Source organism: Chlorocebus sabaeus, chromosome 3, assembly GCF_047675955.1.
Source record: "Chlorocebus sabaeus isolate Y175 chromosome 3, mChlSab1.0.hap1, whole genome shotgun sequence".
In the NCBI taxonomy this organism is placed as follows: Eukaryota; Metazoa; Chordata; class Mammalia; order Primates; family Cercopithecidae; genus Chlorocebus; species Chlorocebus sabaeus.
Genome location: NC_132906.1, coordinates 9,149,772 through 9,167,748, shown reverse-complemented (window position 1 = coordinate 9,167,748; position 17,977 = coordinate 9,149,772). Strand labels below are relative to the sequence as shown.

The window sequence follows — 17,977 nt, the reverse complement described above, 5'->3', positions numbered from 1 at the left end:
GGTCTCAGATGTCCCCAAAGACACACCCACAGGCCCTGTCTGTGGGAAGAGTTTTCTTGATCACTGCCAGAGAACATGCTGGGAAAACGAAAATAAACAACAGTGGAGAAGTTGTAAAGGTCACAGAAGCCCATAATGTTTCTGGAATCCTGGTCCTTCACACAACATTTGTTACAAACCTGCCTTGTGCCAGGCACTGTTCTGGGCAGGCGGGGCAGATCGGCCAAGAAAGCAGACAGTGGTCCCACCTTGAGGGAGTTTAAATGGAGAGAGAGGGCAGACAGTCAACGGTCAACTAAATTAAACAGTCTGCTCGGGGGAGAGTGCTGCAGAAGACAGGAAGGCGAGCAGAATGAAAGCAGCTGCGTGTGCTGGTGAGACGGGACAGGCTGGGTATTGATCAAGGGGCTCACACAGAGGGCGAAGGGGTTGGCAGAGTGACTGACTGTCCCTGCTTGCCCAGGACTGAGGGGCTATGGGGCTATGGGAGTTTTGGTGCTAAAACCTAGAAAATCCTGGGCCGAGACAAAGCAGCCACCCTAGAAGCCGGTCAAGCAGATACTGGGGAAGATTGCTCAGGGAAACAGCCAGATCAGCCCGGGGTGATTTTGACCCTGGGGAACATTTGGCGATATCTGGAGACATTTTTGGTTGCAAACCTGGGTGAGGGTTGGGGGTGCTACTGGCATCTGGCGGGCAGAGGCCAGAGATGCTGCTAAACTTCCTACAGTACACACGACAGCCTTCTCCAGCGAAGAATTCATTATTTGACCCCAAATATCCAAGTTGACATATCGTGAGCTAGATTCTTGGTCTTTCATTCCTGATTCACTTCTGAAATTTCATTTGCCTTTTGCTTTCCCTTTCTTCTCGTGGGGGAGGGATATTTCTCTGGTCACACCTGAAGATAAAGGCCTTACTCCTCTCCCAATACCTCAGCGCAGGGATGTGAAATGCAAACCCAGACAGCAGGGCCCTGCCTACTGGGTGCTGTCCCCATCTCCCTGTGCCTCCAGCCCAGTCATTGCCAGTTCATCTTTCCAGAGAAAATCCTGCAGGTGCCTTCAGTGTCCGACCACTCAGCAGCCCCTCCAATCTCTCCAGGAGGCTACAGGCACAAGCTGGATTCTCCCAGGCAGTAGGCCTATGTGGTCTGTACTGGATGGCAGCTCTTCAGCAGAAAGTTCTGGAATGGTCTACGGACTCCAGCTTAGGTGACCAGGCTCTGTGAAAGAGAGGGTATATTGTACTGACCCTTTGTGCCACACTGGGAATTGGAAGTCAAGATATTGTGCTAGTCCCTTAGAAAATACTTGAGGCCAAGACTTCCTGGCCTCAGGCTTTTGGAAATACTCCAGGATCCCATGATTGACACTTGACACCATTCCTTCTACCTCTGACCAACCCCCGTGCTGCTGGCAGAGAAGGGAAGCTGACAGTTAAGATGTCCTAAGCCACTGGCAGCCTGAGTCCTTTGCCTCATGACCAATCTGTGAGGCAGAAGCTGGGTTTCGTAGCGCCCCCGTTTCCCTGGAATATTCTCCGATCAAGAGGGATTAGAATGTATTCAGTTTGCAGATTTTGTATTCTCTGAGGTCTTTATATACATTCAGTGAGATATTTTAAACATTTGTCAATGAAACCCAAGTTTTTACCAAGCCTCTACTATGGGCTGGGCATGAGTATCATTAATAGACTGGAGCGGCCCCTCCCATGCCCTGCTGCAGGATGCTCTGTCAGAGGCTTGTCCTCAGGCATATGAGGCTCAGGGATGCTCATCCCCGCCTGACCTACTCGGTGGCCGACTCGTCATCCCAGATCCTGATCTTGCTTTCCCTGCCTGAGCATGCAGTGCTTCCTGAGGTCCCCCTATTCTTCCCCATTTATGTGTCATCAGGGCTGAGCACAGCCCCTGGCACATAGTAGATGCTCAATAAATACAGGTTGGTTAATTGAGGTATAGAGCCTCTCCTTGGCTGTATACCAAGAGCCAACCTGGATAGGCACAGGACGTAGCTCTTCACTTGGACCTAAGGGATGGAGGTCTGTTGGATTCCATCTATTTTGTACAAATCTGGCTTCCCAGAATGTGAAACATGAGACTGGCTCCCTGGCTCACCACCCACCTGCCTCTTCCCATTGCCAGGCCGAGAATCACCACTGGTGACAAATGCTGGACAGCCTGGCTGACAAGTGGTCCTGCGTGAGCAAGGCACTGGCAGCTCTGAGTGCCAGGCTTTTGCTTCCTGTGCGTTTGGGGCTGCGCATTTGGAGAGGATCCACCGCTTAACAGAGGGGAGCTGCTGGAGTGACAAGCAGCATCCTCACGCCAGGAGAGCTTCCTGCCCAGAACGTATGGTGCGTGTCCAAGGGCTCTCAAGGTACCCGAAGCCGTGCCAGTTTGCAATAATTAAGCAGTAAGACCCAAGTGAATGGGTTTGCTGTGGCTGTGTGACAGCCAGATGCCTGGGGTGTGAACTGAGGCCCAGCACGCGGCTCTCCGCCTCGCACTGAAAACTGTCTTGTTGAGACTATAAAATCGTCGGTGACGAATGGAAGGAGTGATCATGCTGGTGATTTGGTGCTAACGTGGCAGCTCACTCCAAGGACTTGCACACATCATCTCCTTCACCCTGACAGCATCTCAGGAAGGCAGGAACTTGGCCTGACTTCTGCCTTCCACTGTCCAGATGGACACCCGCCACCTGGGGCCTGGGCCTAAGGCAAGTGCTTCTGCACAGGTGGACTTAATGTTCCTGATCCCCAGCCCAAAGCCCCGTCTTTGCCCCATGCCTTTCAGGGCTGTGAGTACCAGGCCCTGGGTGAGTCCTTCTCAGACGTCATCTATGTCAAGTCTCATAGCAGCTCTACTGTGTAGGATTCTATTATCCCCATTCCACAGGTGACAAAACTGAGGCTCAGAAGTGTCAAATTATTTCCCCAGGCCACAGAGCCAGTCAGTGCCGAGGAGGGAGTGCAGCCCAGCTCTGCTGGTCTCCAAAGCTTGTGCTCTCAACTACCACAATTTCCTGCCTTTTTTAAACAAACAAAAGTGGGCGTTATAACTGGGTGTTGTATTTCCTGTAACAAAGTACCCAAACTATAACTGGGTGGCTTAAAACAACAGAAATTTATTATCTCACAGTTCTGGGGCTGAAAGTGCCAAATCAAGGGATTTGCAGGGCTGTGCTCTTTGAGGGCTCCAGGGAAGAATCTGTTTGCTGCCCCTCTCTTGGCTGCTGGAGTTTCTGGCAATCCCTGGAGTTTCTTGGCTTGTGGCTGGGCAACTCCAACCCTCCATATTCACAAGGCATTTTTGTGTGTGTGTCTTCACAAGGCCATCTTCTTATCAGGACACAAGTTACGCTGGAGTAAAAGCCCACCCTACTCCAATATGACGATATTTTAATTTAACTCGTTATATCTGCAACGACCCTATTTCCAAATAAGGTCACATTCAGAGGTAGCGGGGATTAGAACTTCAACATATCCATTTTGGGAGGCACAGTGTACTCTCTAACAGATGTAGTAATAGTTTAAAATCAAGATGGAACATAAAACAAAGGGGAAATAACTTTGACTTACAGCTGGATGGATGTCACACAACCCCTAAGGGAAAGGCATGAGAGGTGGTTTCTTCCGCGGACTTTGCAAACACAAGCACCAGCCCAAGGCTTCCCAGGGCCCTCTAGGGGAGTCCTATCCGGAGCCAGGCCCTGGAAAGACTTCCTCAAGTGCCTCAAACCTCCCAGTTCTGCAACATCTGCTTGGGTTAAATTTGATGTATTGGCCATTAGCCGCCTCTCCAATGACCCCCTCCCCATGCCACCCCCTAAAAATAACCCAAAACAAAGCAGCAACCTTATGATGACCAGGATGGCTGTATAAGTGAGTTTGAAGAGAAGAAAGGGGTGGCACACAGAGATTTCTCAGGAGCAGAAGGGAGGCAGAGACAGGGTGACTTGTTGGTGATACAAATTCATCTTATTAAGGAGTAATGAACGGTTTTGCTTGGCAATTAATCACCAAAGCCTTCTCCCTGGAGTAAGAAGAAATGGAAAATGCCAGAATAAAGGTGTGCTGGAGAGGCTGTGATGGCAGCTGTAGCAGAGGCTCTTGATGGGGGCTGCACACTGAAATCACGTTGGGGGGATTTTTAAAAGACCCATGTTCAGCTACGCCTCAGACTGATGACAGCAGAATTTCTGGGGTGGGACTCAGGTATCGGTACTTTTCTAAAGCTCCCTAGGTGATGCCAGTGTGAGGCCTGCGTTGAGAACCACTGAGCTAGAGGATCTCACCCAGCCCCTTGACCTTCTCCACCGCAAGGCAGGGACAGGCGGTAAGAGCAGCCCATCTGCCCATCACCCTGCCGAGCCTTCCATGTATTTCCTGCTCAGCTGGCATCAGCCAAGTGGGCACTTCTTTCTGGCGTCTTTCATTTCTTAGCCCTGTTTCCTCTGGTGTTGGTGTGAAATGAGAGATTCTGGAAACTTTGGTGAGGTCATTTTGGGTGTCTCTTCTATGTAGAAAGACCCATACCAACTGTGAAAACAAATTGTTTTTTTGAGACAGGGTCTTGCTGTGTTGCCCAGGCTGGAGTGCAGTGGCACGATCATAGCTCACTGCAACCTCAACCTTCTGGGCTCAAGTGATCCCCCCATGTCAGCCTCCTGAGTAGGTGGGACTACAGGCTTGTGCCACCATGCCCAGCTAATTTTTGTGTGTGTGTGTGTAGACATGGAGTCTTGCTGTGTTGTAAGGCAGCTCTTGAACTCCTGTGCTCAAGTGATTGTCCTGCCTTGACCTCCCAAAGTGTTGGGGTTGCAGGCATGAGCCACCATATCCAGCCTAAAAACAGATTTTTATTGCGAACTGGTGCAGCAGCCTTTCCTGAGCCTTAAAGCATTCCAGTTCCCAGAGGGCAGGGGACTGGCATGATGGGAGACACAGTGAAGCCCAGGTGTGGGTGAATGTCTGTTTCATTTGTTACTTGGTAATATACACTGTTGAAAACTTGATGGTTTCTGTTCATATCAAAATGTCCTTGGGTCAAAACAAGAGTAAAGCGAGTGTGTCAGAATGTCTCTGGTAACAAAATGACTGTGTCAAATTGACGAGAATCCTCTTGAGAGAGGCCTAGGGGACAACTGGAGGCTTGAGTCGGAAACAGGCTCTCTGAGGCAGCTGCTGAAATCCATGCCCTTCTGCTGCTGCATAGACCAAGCTCTACCTGTTCACGCTTGAGTCTCTACCCACAATGAGATAAACTGCACAGTGGATGCTGATCGGGAGGATGTTTTGAGAGCTGGGTCCATGTCAACAACCTCCAGAGTAAACTGAAGGCAGCCAGCTGGGTGGGCACAAGCCTTCGTAAACCAGATCAGCTGTGGCTGCAACAGAGCCTCTAGGGGTCATGAGCAGCCTCATTCATACCAAGGAAAACCTCGGGCCACATGTGGGCAGAGGTTCTCCCCAGACGCCCAGCAACCCATGTAATGACACATACTTTTTGTCATTTGTAACTTTCCTTTATTTTCCTGAAATAGATTTTTTAAAAAATTCTTATATTACTCTAACATTAATATAAAGAAAAACTAAAGGGAAAGTAATTGATGATAATATATTCCACTTAAAAAAATATAAATGCTCAGGCATGTCTAACCAGACAACCTAACAAGGGGCTCAGAAGCTTGGACATGCCTGTAAAGTCGCTATGAGCGGGACCACAAATGCAGCCTGAACTTTTCCAATCGCAAGTCGGATGCCGTGAGCGGAGCCGCTGTTGACATGTATTTCTGAAATTGTGAACAGCTCTTGGGAGGGTTCGGAAATAAACTTGGTAGTTGCACTTCTGAAAATTTCAGTTTATATTTAAACAGTTCAAAAATGCTTCATGTTTTTATGTAAAATGCAGTTTGTTTCTAAGCTTAGATGATTGTAAACATCAATATCCAAGGACTCGAGAAAACTCTTCATCGTGTGGATGATCCCTCACGTTTCAGGATGCCTAGTGTCCCTGGTGACATTCCTGCAAGCGTTATGGCTTCTAGAAATGTTCCCTTCCCCAAATGGTAGTTCTGTCCCCGCTGAGAATCAGCTTACATGGATAGTGAATCTTTGCCTCCTAAACCTCAGTCTGGCGAAGGGCTTGGTGCTCGACCTTCATTTCACCGTCTTTTCTTCTTCCTCTTCTTCATTTTCTCAGAGGGCACCAGCAGCAATCTGGCTTTCTTGGGGGTGGTCAGCTCTTCACTCGTGGTGGTCTCCTCACTTCCCTTCCCTGCTGCAGTGGAGAAGGCTTCCCTTCCAATGACCACGGATTTTTATTTGATTACCAGAAGATAGCAGACTTTGTCTTGAAAATCTTGGAGCAGTTCCCCAATGCTGGGCTAGACAACTTGTGAGTGGCACTCCCAGATGTCACAACCAACAATCTCCTGAACACCTTCTCCTTCCAACTCAGCAATTACTATTAGTTCTACTATCCTTAGGTCTAGCAGTATAGAAGTGTTCTTCCCCTAATTTCTCTGAGATAGACTAAATAATGGGCATGAAATTTCTGGGTGTATGAGTATGACCTGGAAAGTGTGCATGAATTTCAGATTCTCAGGGCTTGGCCCCAGAGATGTGAATCCAGTGAGTGTGGGAGCCTGCATTTTTAACAAGCAGCTCCAGCCTGCACTTTATGAGACACTCTGTGGTTCTGGGTGTGGAGGTGATAAGGGTCTTCATCAAAATAGACTGGGAGGGGCCCACCCTGGTAATTAGGGACTCCAAAGTGGGTATCCACTTAGGGTCTTGCACCTTGTCTGGGACACTAATGCACATGTACATGGCGTGGGGGGTGGTGAAGGTCTGTGGCACAGACTTCTATGCATTCTCCCCTCCTTTTAGAACTTTACCCCAGTTTTTTGCTGGGCACAACACAGTCCACCTGGATTAAAGACTACATTGTCCAGACTCCCTTTCAGCTAGGCATGGCCATGTGACAGAATTGTGGCCAATAGAATGTAAGCAGAAGTAGTGGCTACAACTTCCAGGAAGTGGAAATTCAAGAAGAGGGGCTGTGCCCTTTTGTTTCCTTTCTCTTTCCTGCTTGCAGGAATAGGGTGTAGACACCCTAGGAGACCTCGAGAACAGAAGACACAGCAGAGCTGCTGAAGGGGAGCAGCCTGGGTCCCTGGCTCCGTGGTCTCCATAACTGCCTGGGGCGGACTGACCAACTCCAGCCTGTGAGGGAATATTAGAGAGACACAGACTTCCGTCTTGTTTAAGCCACTGCTATTTTGTTTTGATTTTTTCAGTGACTCATAGTTGAAGCCAAAGTTTCCTCATACAGAGTCTCAGTTGAAAATGAACTAGCGCTAGTCCGAGGATTTAGCTGTCAGGAGAGCTGCCCAAAGGATCTGAAGTTCCTTCTGGGCAACTGCTTCCCTTAAAGGAAGAACACAGTCTCTCCCCAGCCTGCACCCCAAAGGAAGAGTGTCTATGGCCATCAGTTCCCTGGCCACGTTTCTCCTCTGTCCCTGCCTCTCTCACGGTTCACACACCCTAAGTCCGAGTCTGGGGGCGGGTGGCTGGGGATGATGGTGGAGATCTAGGTGAGCAAACCAGGCAGAAGAAAGGGGAGGAGTGTCGGGTGCTTCTGGCATCGGCTCAGGATCTGGAGACTTTGATGCGTCAGTGGGGCCCAAGCTTCCTGTGCTAATGGGGTGCCCTTCCCAGATCCAAGGAGGGCCCTAGTGCCCCTGACACTCGCTTGGAGTAGCCTCAGGACAGCAGCCACTGCTTGCCGGGAGCGCACAGCCTCAGGAGCAGCAGCAACAGCAGGAGCACAGGAGCGGGAGGAGTCCCAGCGGGCAGCTTGGGGTGCTCCTGAGGGCGCCTCACACATCCTTACAGACCCTGAGAAGTAAGCCAGGGAGGCCGTTCCAGGCCCTGCAAAACATCAGATGGAGCCGGGGCAGGAGGGACACCCAACCTCAGGGACGTGGCCTGGGGAATGCAGGCCCCTTGAGAAGCCTTGCCGGGTCCGTGTACAAGCCAGTCTGCCAGGCCACAGACCTGGACGCCCCCTGCGGAGGATGCGCCCCCACCCAAGCTCTGCTGCAGCCGCCTTGCCGCGTCCACCACACACTTCCTGGGCCGCTGTCTGGTCTGAAGGATGTGTCTGTTTATAAGAGGCTCTGCTTGCCCTGGAGGTTCAGAGCATCCTTTTCCTTTTCCCTCTGCATGTGTGCACACCTCCTGCAGAAGCAGAGAAAAGCGCTTAATGACTCATGGAAACACATGCTTGGCAGCTTCTTCTGTTTCCTTTCATGTGCCGAACAAGACACCCATGGAAATGGCCCCATGGTTTCTGAATGGAGGCCCTATAAAATCCCAACATCTGATATTCCTGATCTAGGGACTTGCAGGAATCCTGAAGCTGAATTCCAGAGCAGGGTTTCCAAGGAAGCCTGCAGGAAGAGGCAACTGTGACGGGACTTGGCAAGCAGGCTGGACTGGTAGCACTTTTGTGGCTCTCTGTCAAGGGTAGTGGGGTTGGATGATGCCCTCTGGGACACAGTTGAGGGTTGGAGCATTCTCTGAATATTTCAGGAAATCACCGACTGGGACCTCATGGCTCTTTGGCTGTGTGTTTTCATTCAGCTTAACCTGTGTCTAGGCTGATGGAAAAACTCGTGGATTTCCCAGCAGAACACTCAGCTGGGGTTTCAGACCACACGCAGCTATTTTCATGGTTAGAAAAAAGGGATCTGGGGCTGGGTATTGGTAGCTCATGCTTGTAATCTCAGCGCTTTGGGAGGCTGAGGCACGAGGATCACTTGAGACTGGAAGTTCAAGATCAGCCTGGGCAACCTAGTGAGACCCTGTCTCTACAAAAACATTAAAATTAGCTGGGCATGGTAGTGTGCACCTGTAGTCCTAGCTACTTGGGAGACTGAGGCAGGAGGATTGCTTGAGCCCAGGAGGTTGAGGCTGCTGTGAGCTATGATCGAGCCACTGCACTCCAGCCTGGGTGCCAGAGCAACACCCTGTCTCTAAAAAAGAATAAAAAAATGCATAGCTGGTACCATCGTCCTGACCCTTTCCCATCATATGTAGAGATCTCCTGGCAGCCCCTCGTGAGAACTGCTCTTTCTTCTCTCAGAACTGTCTTTTCTGGACTAAACTGTCCAGGAGCTGTTTCCAGGTTGCCTGGGATACCAAATGGCTTAATAACCCTGATGAGGCTGAGAAAGTATAAAACGATGATCAAAAGGAGCATCTGCCCTCGAGATGTCCTCTGAGCTTGGCAGAAGATTTCATGTTTGAGCAAATGAATCATCCGACCTGCGAACCACCCTCTAAAAACCAGGGTGTGGAAGAAATCAGGCCAGGTCGGAGAAATCACTGTGGGCAAATGGGGATGCTAATAAAAAGAGGAAACGTGACATTCCACTGTACCTGCGCTCTTATTCATAAATCCAAGTGTCTCCACAACCGTCAGGTATTTGGGACACACTGACCCCCCCTTTCCCTTCCCCCCACACATGTTTGGTAATTTATCTACACACCTGACTATGCAGACCAAAGGAAAAGGCCATCTCGGTCTAGCAATGACAAGGTGCAGAGCATCTTGGGCAAAACACCTTCCCTCTCTGGTTCTCAGTCTCTTCAGGTGAAAATGAGGGGGTCTGACTGGCTGTTCTGTGGATTTCCTTTCAGTTCTCAATGCTTTATGACTCCAAGATTTTTTTCAGATCAATTTCTTGAGACAATCAAATATTGACTAAGGCAGGTGCAATGATAAGCACTGGAGATAACACGGTGAATACGACGGTATCCCGGCTTCAGAGCCCAGCGGGAAACACAGGTGCAGAAGTCAATTCTTAGAACCCAGTGAGGCAAAGGAGACCAGAGTGACATGCAAGTTGCTTATGGGCGCACAGAAGAGGGTGTTCTGCTGAGTGTTCAGGGCAGGACGTGGGTGCTGCGTCTGCAGGGTGGGTAGCAGGCTAGGAAGCCTGCAGGTGGTCATGAGCTCCGAGAGGAGATGGGAAGTGGGGGTCTGCACATTGTTCATTATAAAGGAGGAACGAGGACATTTCAGGACCTGAGGCTGAGTGGTGAGGGACCTTGTGGCATGATCAGATTTGTATTCTCAGGTCATCATGTGGGCAGCGTGGATGCTGTTTTGGAGGAAGCAAGACTGAGAGCTTGGAGACCAGATGCCAAATTGTTACTGTAATCCGTGTGGAAGCAAGTAACAGCCTGTGCTAAGGAGGTGATGTGGAGGGAGGTGTGGGAGGAGGATGCAGCTGTGGGAGGAGGTGGGGTCCACAGGGCTTCTGTGGTTGATGGGATCTGGTGAGCAGGTAAAGTGCAGGAGTCAGGGTAAGGCCTGGAGTTTAGGTGACCAGCTGGACGGTGTAGCCATTGACCTGGAGAAGGAAGAGAGAGGAAGAGCAGGTTCCGGTATTGGGGTGGGTGGCTTGCCTGTGCATTTGGGGTCTGCTGTGATGAGGGTGACTGGAGGGTGCCCAGGTAAATGGATGTGTCCAACAGAGAGCTCAGGACATGGGCCTGTGCATTGGGAGACCCAGGGGACCAAGACACAGACTTGGGTGTCGGCAGCACACAATAGGCTGCCTAGAGATGAAACTGCCTGAGGAGAGTGGGTGGAGGAAGAGGAAGGCACCCCCAGGCTGGGTCCTCAGAGATGTCAAGGTTTGGAGATAAACACTGGATGTGACAGATATCCTAAACACCCCAACATGATCGTCACACAGTCTAGGCATGCATCAGAACAGCACACGTACCCCATAAATACGTGCACTTATTGTGTGCCAATAAAAAAGATTCAGGGAGCACCCTGAGTAAGAATAGTTAACAAACGAGACCAAGAAGGTTCAGCCTAGAGGAGGATGGGGACCCAGGCATGACATGAAACCCAAGGGCCAGAGTTGAGAGGGAGAGTGGCCGGACATCAAGTAGCACTGACGAGATTCGGCAGAAGCAGTGGAATTGAGCGACGGACCAAGACCGTTCACCACCTCAGAGGGTGGAAGAGGTTCTCTGAGAGGAAGAAAGAGAAGAGAGAGTGCCCGTGTGCCCCCACTTTTTTTAATAGTTAGCAACAGTGTATTGTACATTGTATTTATTTATTTTTTCTTTTCTTTTCTTTTAAATTCTGGGATACATGTGCAGAACGTGCAGGTTTGTTACATAGGTATACATGTGCCATGGTGGTTTGCCGCACCTATCAACTCATCATCTAGGTTTTAAGTCCCGCATGCATTAGGTATTTGTCCTAATGCTCTCCCTCCCCTTGCCTCCCAACCCCTGACAGGCCCCAGTGTGTGATGTTCACCTCCCTGTGTCCATGTGTTCTCATTGTTCAGCTCCCACTTATGAGTGAGAACATGCTGTGTTTGGTTTTCTCTTCCTGTGCTAGTTTGCTGAGAATGATGACTTCCAGCTTCATCCATGTCCCTGTGAAGGACATTATCTCATTCTTTTTTATGGCTGCATACTATTCCGTATGTGCCACATTTTCTTTATCCAGTCTATCATTGATGGGCATTTGGGTGGGTTCCAAGTCTTTGCTATTGTAAATAGTGCTGCAATAAACATACATGTGTGTGTGTCTTTATAGTAGAGTGATTTATAATCCTTTGGGTATATACCCAGTAATGGGCTTGCCATCAGAGTGAACAGGCAACCTCCAGAATGGGAGAAAATTTGTGCGATCTACCCATCTGACAAAGGTCTGGTATCCAGAATCAACAAGGAACTTAAACACATTTACAAGAAAAAAACAACAATCCCATCAAAAAGTGGGCAAAGGCTATGAACAGGCACTTCCTCAAAAGAAGACATTTATGCAGCCAATAAACCTATGGAAAAAAAGCTCATCATCACTGGTCATTAGAGAAATGCAAATCAAAACCACAATGAGATACCATCTCGCTCCAGTCTGAATGGCAATTATTAAAAAGTCAGGAAACAATGGATGCTGGCAAGGCTCTGGAGAAATAGGAACGCTTTTACACTGTTGGTGGGAGTGTAAATTAGTTCAACCATGGTGGAAGACAGTGTGGTGATTCCTCAAGGATCTAGAGCCCATGCTCCTTTGAATAACATGAGCAGACCTGCGGGACCATTAGCCGCGGGCTCATCTGCTCAGCCCATGCACTTCTGCCCTCGCCTGCTACTGTCCTGCAGTCCTGTGAGCTCCCCTGCTTCTAGGAATCTGTGTTTGGGAATGTCGCAGATTTCCTCCAGTAGGAAGATGCCACACTTGGCCTCTTCTGACCCTGAAGTTCTCAAGTCACTCCTAGAGCACCAAGATTCAAGCTGGTTGTGCTTGGGACAGAGGTCAGGGTGAGCCCAGGCCAACGGACCCCAAGTCTCACCTCCGTCCAGTGCTCCCCCCACATTCACACAGACTTCATTTTGAAAAACTCTAAGCCTACAGAAAAGGTGGAGGAATGGCACAATGAAATATCCATTGTCTGGATTCATGAATTAACATTTTGCCACATTTGTTCTCCCTCTCCCTCTCCCCTCTTTCTACCCTCCCTCCTCTCTCTGCAGAAATATCCCAGGAGGTTCACAGTGACGCCTCACCCCGTTATCGGTAATGCTAACTTTGATAGCAAGTAATGGCAGCTCAGTCTTCCACGGGAATGACATCTTTTGCATTTGTAATGGATGAGAAATGTGTAGAGTGTTCCTTTAATGTGACATGAATCTCCTGCTCCCCAGCACCCTTCAGCAATGCTTTTTGCATCTGATGATCCTGTCTGAGTCATTTATGATGTTGGTGGCTGCAAAATTCAATCCCTTTGCTTTGTTTTGGGCACCACTGTAGATTTGTGTATTTATTTATTTATTGTGTATTTATTTATTTTTAAATAAATACTGTAGATTTGTGTATTTATTTATTTTTTTAATTTAATTTTATTTTATTTTGTTTTATTTGTGAGATGAAGTCTTGCTCTGTCGCCCAGGCTAGAGTGCAGTGGTGCGATCTCGGCTCACTGCAACCTCTGCCTCCCAGGTTCAAGCAATTCTCCTGCCTCAGCCTGCTGAGTAGCTGGGATTACAGGCACCTGCCACCATGCCCAGCTAAATTTTGTATTTTTAGTAGAGACGGTGTTTCGCCACGTTGGCCAGGCTGATTTGTGGATGTTTGTAAAGTTCAATGTGGTATCATCTATTAACCATCATTACTGGTTTTAGTGGTCATATTGTCTTGAGTTTGGTCAGCAGCAGCCCCTCTAGCTGGTTCTGATGAACTTCTGATGAGTCTCCCTCCATCTGAGCACTTATCTACTCCCTGGAACAGCAAAATGCTCTATGCCCACCCATTAGTTTTCTTGTCCCTAGCCTGGAATTGGCCATTTCTCTAAAGAGCCCTGACATTATTTAGTGGGGAATGGTATTTAGAAAACAAAACATGAGTGTTAGTGTGTTTATTGCTATTGGGATGTCACTGCTTCTAGGACCTTTAGTACTTTCTAAAAAATAATTATTATAACAGCTGAAGCTTATTGCTCAGCTCCATGCTAAGCTGTCACCATGCAGCATTTTATTTCAGCCTCACACCAACCCCGTGAGGTAGGTGCTGTTATTATGCTCATTCCACATTTGAGCAAACCAAGTTTAAAGAGTGCAGGAGACTCCTGGAATCAGGATCCAAGTCCACATCCAGAATCCACTCTTCCAACCACAGCCTCCATCTTGAGGGCCTGCAATGTGCCTGTCATGGTGCAAACATTCTTTATCACTAATCTTACAATAATGCTGTCAACACAGATGCTCCCATTATACAGATGGGGAAGCCTGAGACTCACAGAGAGCACGTGCTCTGCCTGAGGTCATCAGCTGGCAGAGCCAGAGCCAGATCGTGGATTCCAGCCAGGGTCTCTGCTTCCCCTCCCCACCCACAGTCCTCACGTTGTGTCCCACTTGGGCTCTGGGACCGGAATGTGTGGAGGAAAGGTGTCTGAGACAGCACCCAAGGCACTCTTGGGCTCTGTCCCTGCCTTGCCAGCTTCTCCCGATCTCCTGGAACCATGGATGAGCTGAGATGAGAGAAAAGGCCAAGAGCAGCCGGCGAGGACACACAGCCATGCTTGTGGGCGGGGCTCTGGCTTCTCTGTGTGCTGGTGGCAGTGGTGGAGTTTCCTCAGCTGAGATGGGCAGACTTGGGAGCAGACATCAGCCACTGCCCTGTGTGTGGCTGCTCTGTAGGCCTGGGGTGCCCAGATCGGAGTGGAGAGGACAGGCTTGCTGTGGATCGTGAGGTTGGAGCACAGGGCGCCAGAGTCAACAGACATGGATTTTAGTCTCATCTCTATCACCTGTTATCTGTGAGCGCTCGGGTGAGTTTTTCATGAAAACCTCCAAGCCTCAGTTATCTCATCTGAAAAATGGGGATAACAGTATTTACTTACCCCCAGGGTCGCTGGGAGGATAAGATAACATGCACGGAGTGGAGGGCCTGATCCACCGTAAGTGTATGAATTAACGTCATCTGGCATTACTGCCACTTCGTTAAGGCTGGAGGCACCAGATGGGAGCGCCAGGGAGAAGATGCCTTGCCACACAGCTGGCTGGCGCCAGGCTCACCCTCTCCCGAATCCAGTGGGTCTCTCTATGACTGAGCCAGTGGCTTGTTAAAAAATTAATTACTTTTAAATTAAGTTCATGAAACAGTTTCAAAGCTGCCTCCAGTCCTCGTGTAACTCACGTCACAGGGGGAGAGACGGTGAGTTGAGGGTGGGGACGGGGCTCAGGGTGGGAATGGAGAAGGGGACAGGGAAGGAAGGAGGGTCGCTGGCCTCTGGGGTGGACAGCAGGAGGCCTGGGTACCTGCCTGGAGTGCTTCCTCCAGTCGCCCACTAGCATCTGCACTTGGAGGTCAGCCCTGGATGGAAAGAACTCTTGGACTTCCCGCAAACCGGTGTCTGCCCATCTTCCTTGTCTCAGTAAATGGCCATCCAGGCATCTGCTTATTTAGGCCCCAAACCTCACAGGCATCCATCACCCCTTCATCCTTCATTCCCTACAACCAGAATCAGTTGGCAGGTATGGGCTGGCTTCTCTTCCAAGATCATTCTTACATATGTCATCTTCTTGTTCCCGCTAACGCAGATGTTAGGCAGAAGAATGCCATGCACCAGCAGGATGGCTGAGGCCAGGTGGAGAGCAGGCTGGGGCCAGCTCAGGCAGATGACACCCTCAGTCACCCCAGCCACCCTGGGGCTCCAGCACAGTCCCCCACTGCCCCGTCCCTCAAGGTTAGAGCCACCATGGGAGTGGGAGGGAGGAGAGCGAGGACCTGAGAACCCAGGTGAGAGTGCAGCAGTGCGGGGCGTCTGTCTCCCCCTTGGGCTGGAAGCGGCCCTTTCCCAAGGTTGTCCCGGGAGTGGAGTTGAAATTTCTGTCTATGGGGGCTTGAGCCGTGGAGGGCGTTTTCTCTCACACTGCCCTGGGGGCAGGCCACATCCCCTTTTCCTGGATCACTGATGTCCAGTGGCCCATGGGTTTAGTTGCCTCGCTGCCCCTCTGTGGCCCATTCTACAGCCAGCAGCCAGCGTGACGACCTGAAAACACACATTGGGTCACATTCCTCACCAGCTTCCAGCCTGTTCCCACCTGAGACTGAAGCTGGGCCCTTGGCTGGAAGCAGTTGCCCCGATGGTTGGAGAGCTCTCCTTGCTGAGGGGCATTCAACATCAACGCAGATTTAGCTCCACACGACTCCCCCAGGCTGGTCGCCTGCCAGGCACCACCCACACCAGCGCTGCCTCCCCAGGTCAGCTTTTCCCACGTTGCCCTGTTTTTACTGCATTTCTCACCCAATGGATTTATCTTCCTCCTTTAGTCACTCACTTGCGTGTAGTCAACTTGCTGCTTCTCTCCTCCTAGGGTTCAAATTCATCAGAGTGAGGGCTTGGTCTTATTCCCCACTGTTCCTGGCATATAGTAGGTGCTCAATTAAACATCTGTTAGGAAGTGGAGTTGCTGGCAGGGAACACGCTGCCCAGGACCTTTCTTTTTGCAGAGGACTGAATAAGCTCATAAGAGGTGGCTTTGTGCCTTTCTGCTCTAAGGCTTCGTAACCCTCTACATTAGGACATTCTTTCTGCTCTGTCAGGCTCATATTTGTTTTCACCGCATCATGGTTTTACAGCCAAAGCAGCACAGCATAGCAGTTAAGGCGAGGGCAGGGGTTTGGCTAGAGCGGGGGTTTGGATAACAGTTAAATCTGGGTTTAGAGCCAGGTTCTGCAACTTGCTAGCTTTGCAAAGCTCCGAAAGTTACTTCATCTCTTAAAGCCTCTGTCTTCTTGGCTGTGAAGTGGGGTGTCTTACAGAGTTGTGACAATTCAATAAAGTGATAAAAACAAAGCCATTAGCACAGTGCATGGTAGCCAGAAGGGCCACAGACTATTTCTCCACTATTATGACATCTGAAGATGGTGGCAGAGGGCGCAGTGCCTGGGGGTCAGTGGACGTCTTTATGGCCACTGCTTTAAATCCTCTGTGGGTGACCTTTCCCCTGTTGTTCGTCTCTGCTCACATGGATGAACCTGAGGCCCCCAGATGAACCCTGGAAGCCACAGAGCTGGCAGGTCCTAGGGCCCCTGCCCCTTGCCCCTGCTGACGGAAGGAGTCACTCACTGAACGAGCTGCCCTGTCGGGCAGGAGTGCTGTCCTTCGGGAGGCTGTGTGTCCCTGGTTACGGCGCAGTCACTGTCCAGTGGCCTGTCACCAGCCAGGACAAAGCTAGCCTGTTTTGGTCATTAGCTGTTGCTCTTTCAAAATAAAGAGAAGCCACAATTGAGTCTTTACCGAAGTTATTTTTAGATTTCTGGCTTCATAACAACCCTGGAATTTCCTATTTTCTCCTACTCTTCCTTTTATTTGTTTTATTTTTTTTAAAAGAGGACAAGTCAACCTAGAACATTGAATAAATAACCCATCAGGGACAGCACAGAGCGATCCGAGGCCACAAAACACATCACTTGTGCCTGGGTGATCTAAGGAGGTAAATGAACCAACCTCTTTGGTTACAAGAACCCCAGCTGTCCAGAGGTTACAAGAACCCCAGCTGTCCAGAGACACCTGCCGGACACAGACTCCACTATGGGGCTCCCAGCCCTGGCCCCGTGGCTGGAGGGGGCATCAGGACAGGGCCAGCGCCTCCTGGGTTGGCACTGGAGGCGTGTTTCCAGCAGGCGTGTTTCCAGCGGTTGCTTGCTTTTAGTCCTGGGTCTTATCAACAGGGCGGAGTGAAAGGGAGCTTCTAGGCCAGGGCTCTCAAAGGAACATGCCTGTGTGGCCCTGCGGCGGGGGCGTCCCAGGCCGGCAGCACAGGCGGTCCTCACTGAGCTCTGTCTTCTGCTTCAGAAGGAGGAGCAGCCCCAGAACCACAGGGAGATGCACCTCTACCAGGACCCATGGGCTCCCTCCTGGCAAGGGCCAATAAACTGATACAATGAAAAGAAGGAAAACCCTCGGCTCAGGCAGCCAGCAGAGGCTGGGCCCTCAGGGTCACTAAGGACACCTGCATGGGAAGGCCCAACAGCAAAACCGCCTGCCCGCAGCGCCGTGGCAGGAGTGGAGTCACGCAGAAGTGGACAGTCACGCAGAAGCCGTCCTGCCTTAGGTGGCCAAGGAAGGGAAGAAGTGGAATCGTGGAAAACATCCTCCCAGTGGACAGGGCGCCAAATGGCTGGTCCTCCAGGCCAGGAGAGTAGAGAGCTAAACCAAGAACCCCACCCGCTGGCTCTGGGGAAAGTGGGTGGAGTCCCTCCAGGGGACCTAGGAGGAGTGCACCCCTGGAACCTTCCCCCAGGACGGCCCACCCAGTGCGGGAACGGCAGTGCCATCAACTCTCCGGGCTCTCGGTCCTGCCTCCGGGCCCCCGTCGCTATGGCCTGGACCTCTGTCTCCCCCCCAACATTGAGCCCCTT

General features: G+C 50.5%; 1 protein-coding gene across 1 annotated transcript in view; it reads left to right on the top strand.

Moving 5' to 3' along the window:
• Window positions 1-12,870, top strand: part of KATNAL1 (katanin catalytic subunit A1 like 1) — a 163,536-nt gene extending 150,666 nt beyond the window's left edge. Inside the window, exon 10 of the mRNA XM_073013148.1 lies at window positions 12,586-12,870. Within this exon, the coding sequence (XP_072869249.1) occupies window positions 12,586-12,632 (47 nt within the window). The 3' untranslated portion in view covers window positions 12,633-12,870. The remainder of the gene's footprint in view (window positions 1-12,585) is intronic.
• The last annotated feature ends 5,107 nt before the right edge of the window (window positions 12,871-17,977 follow it).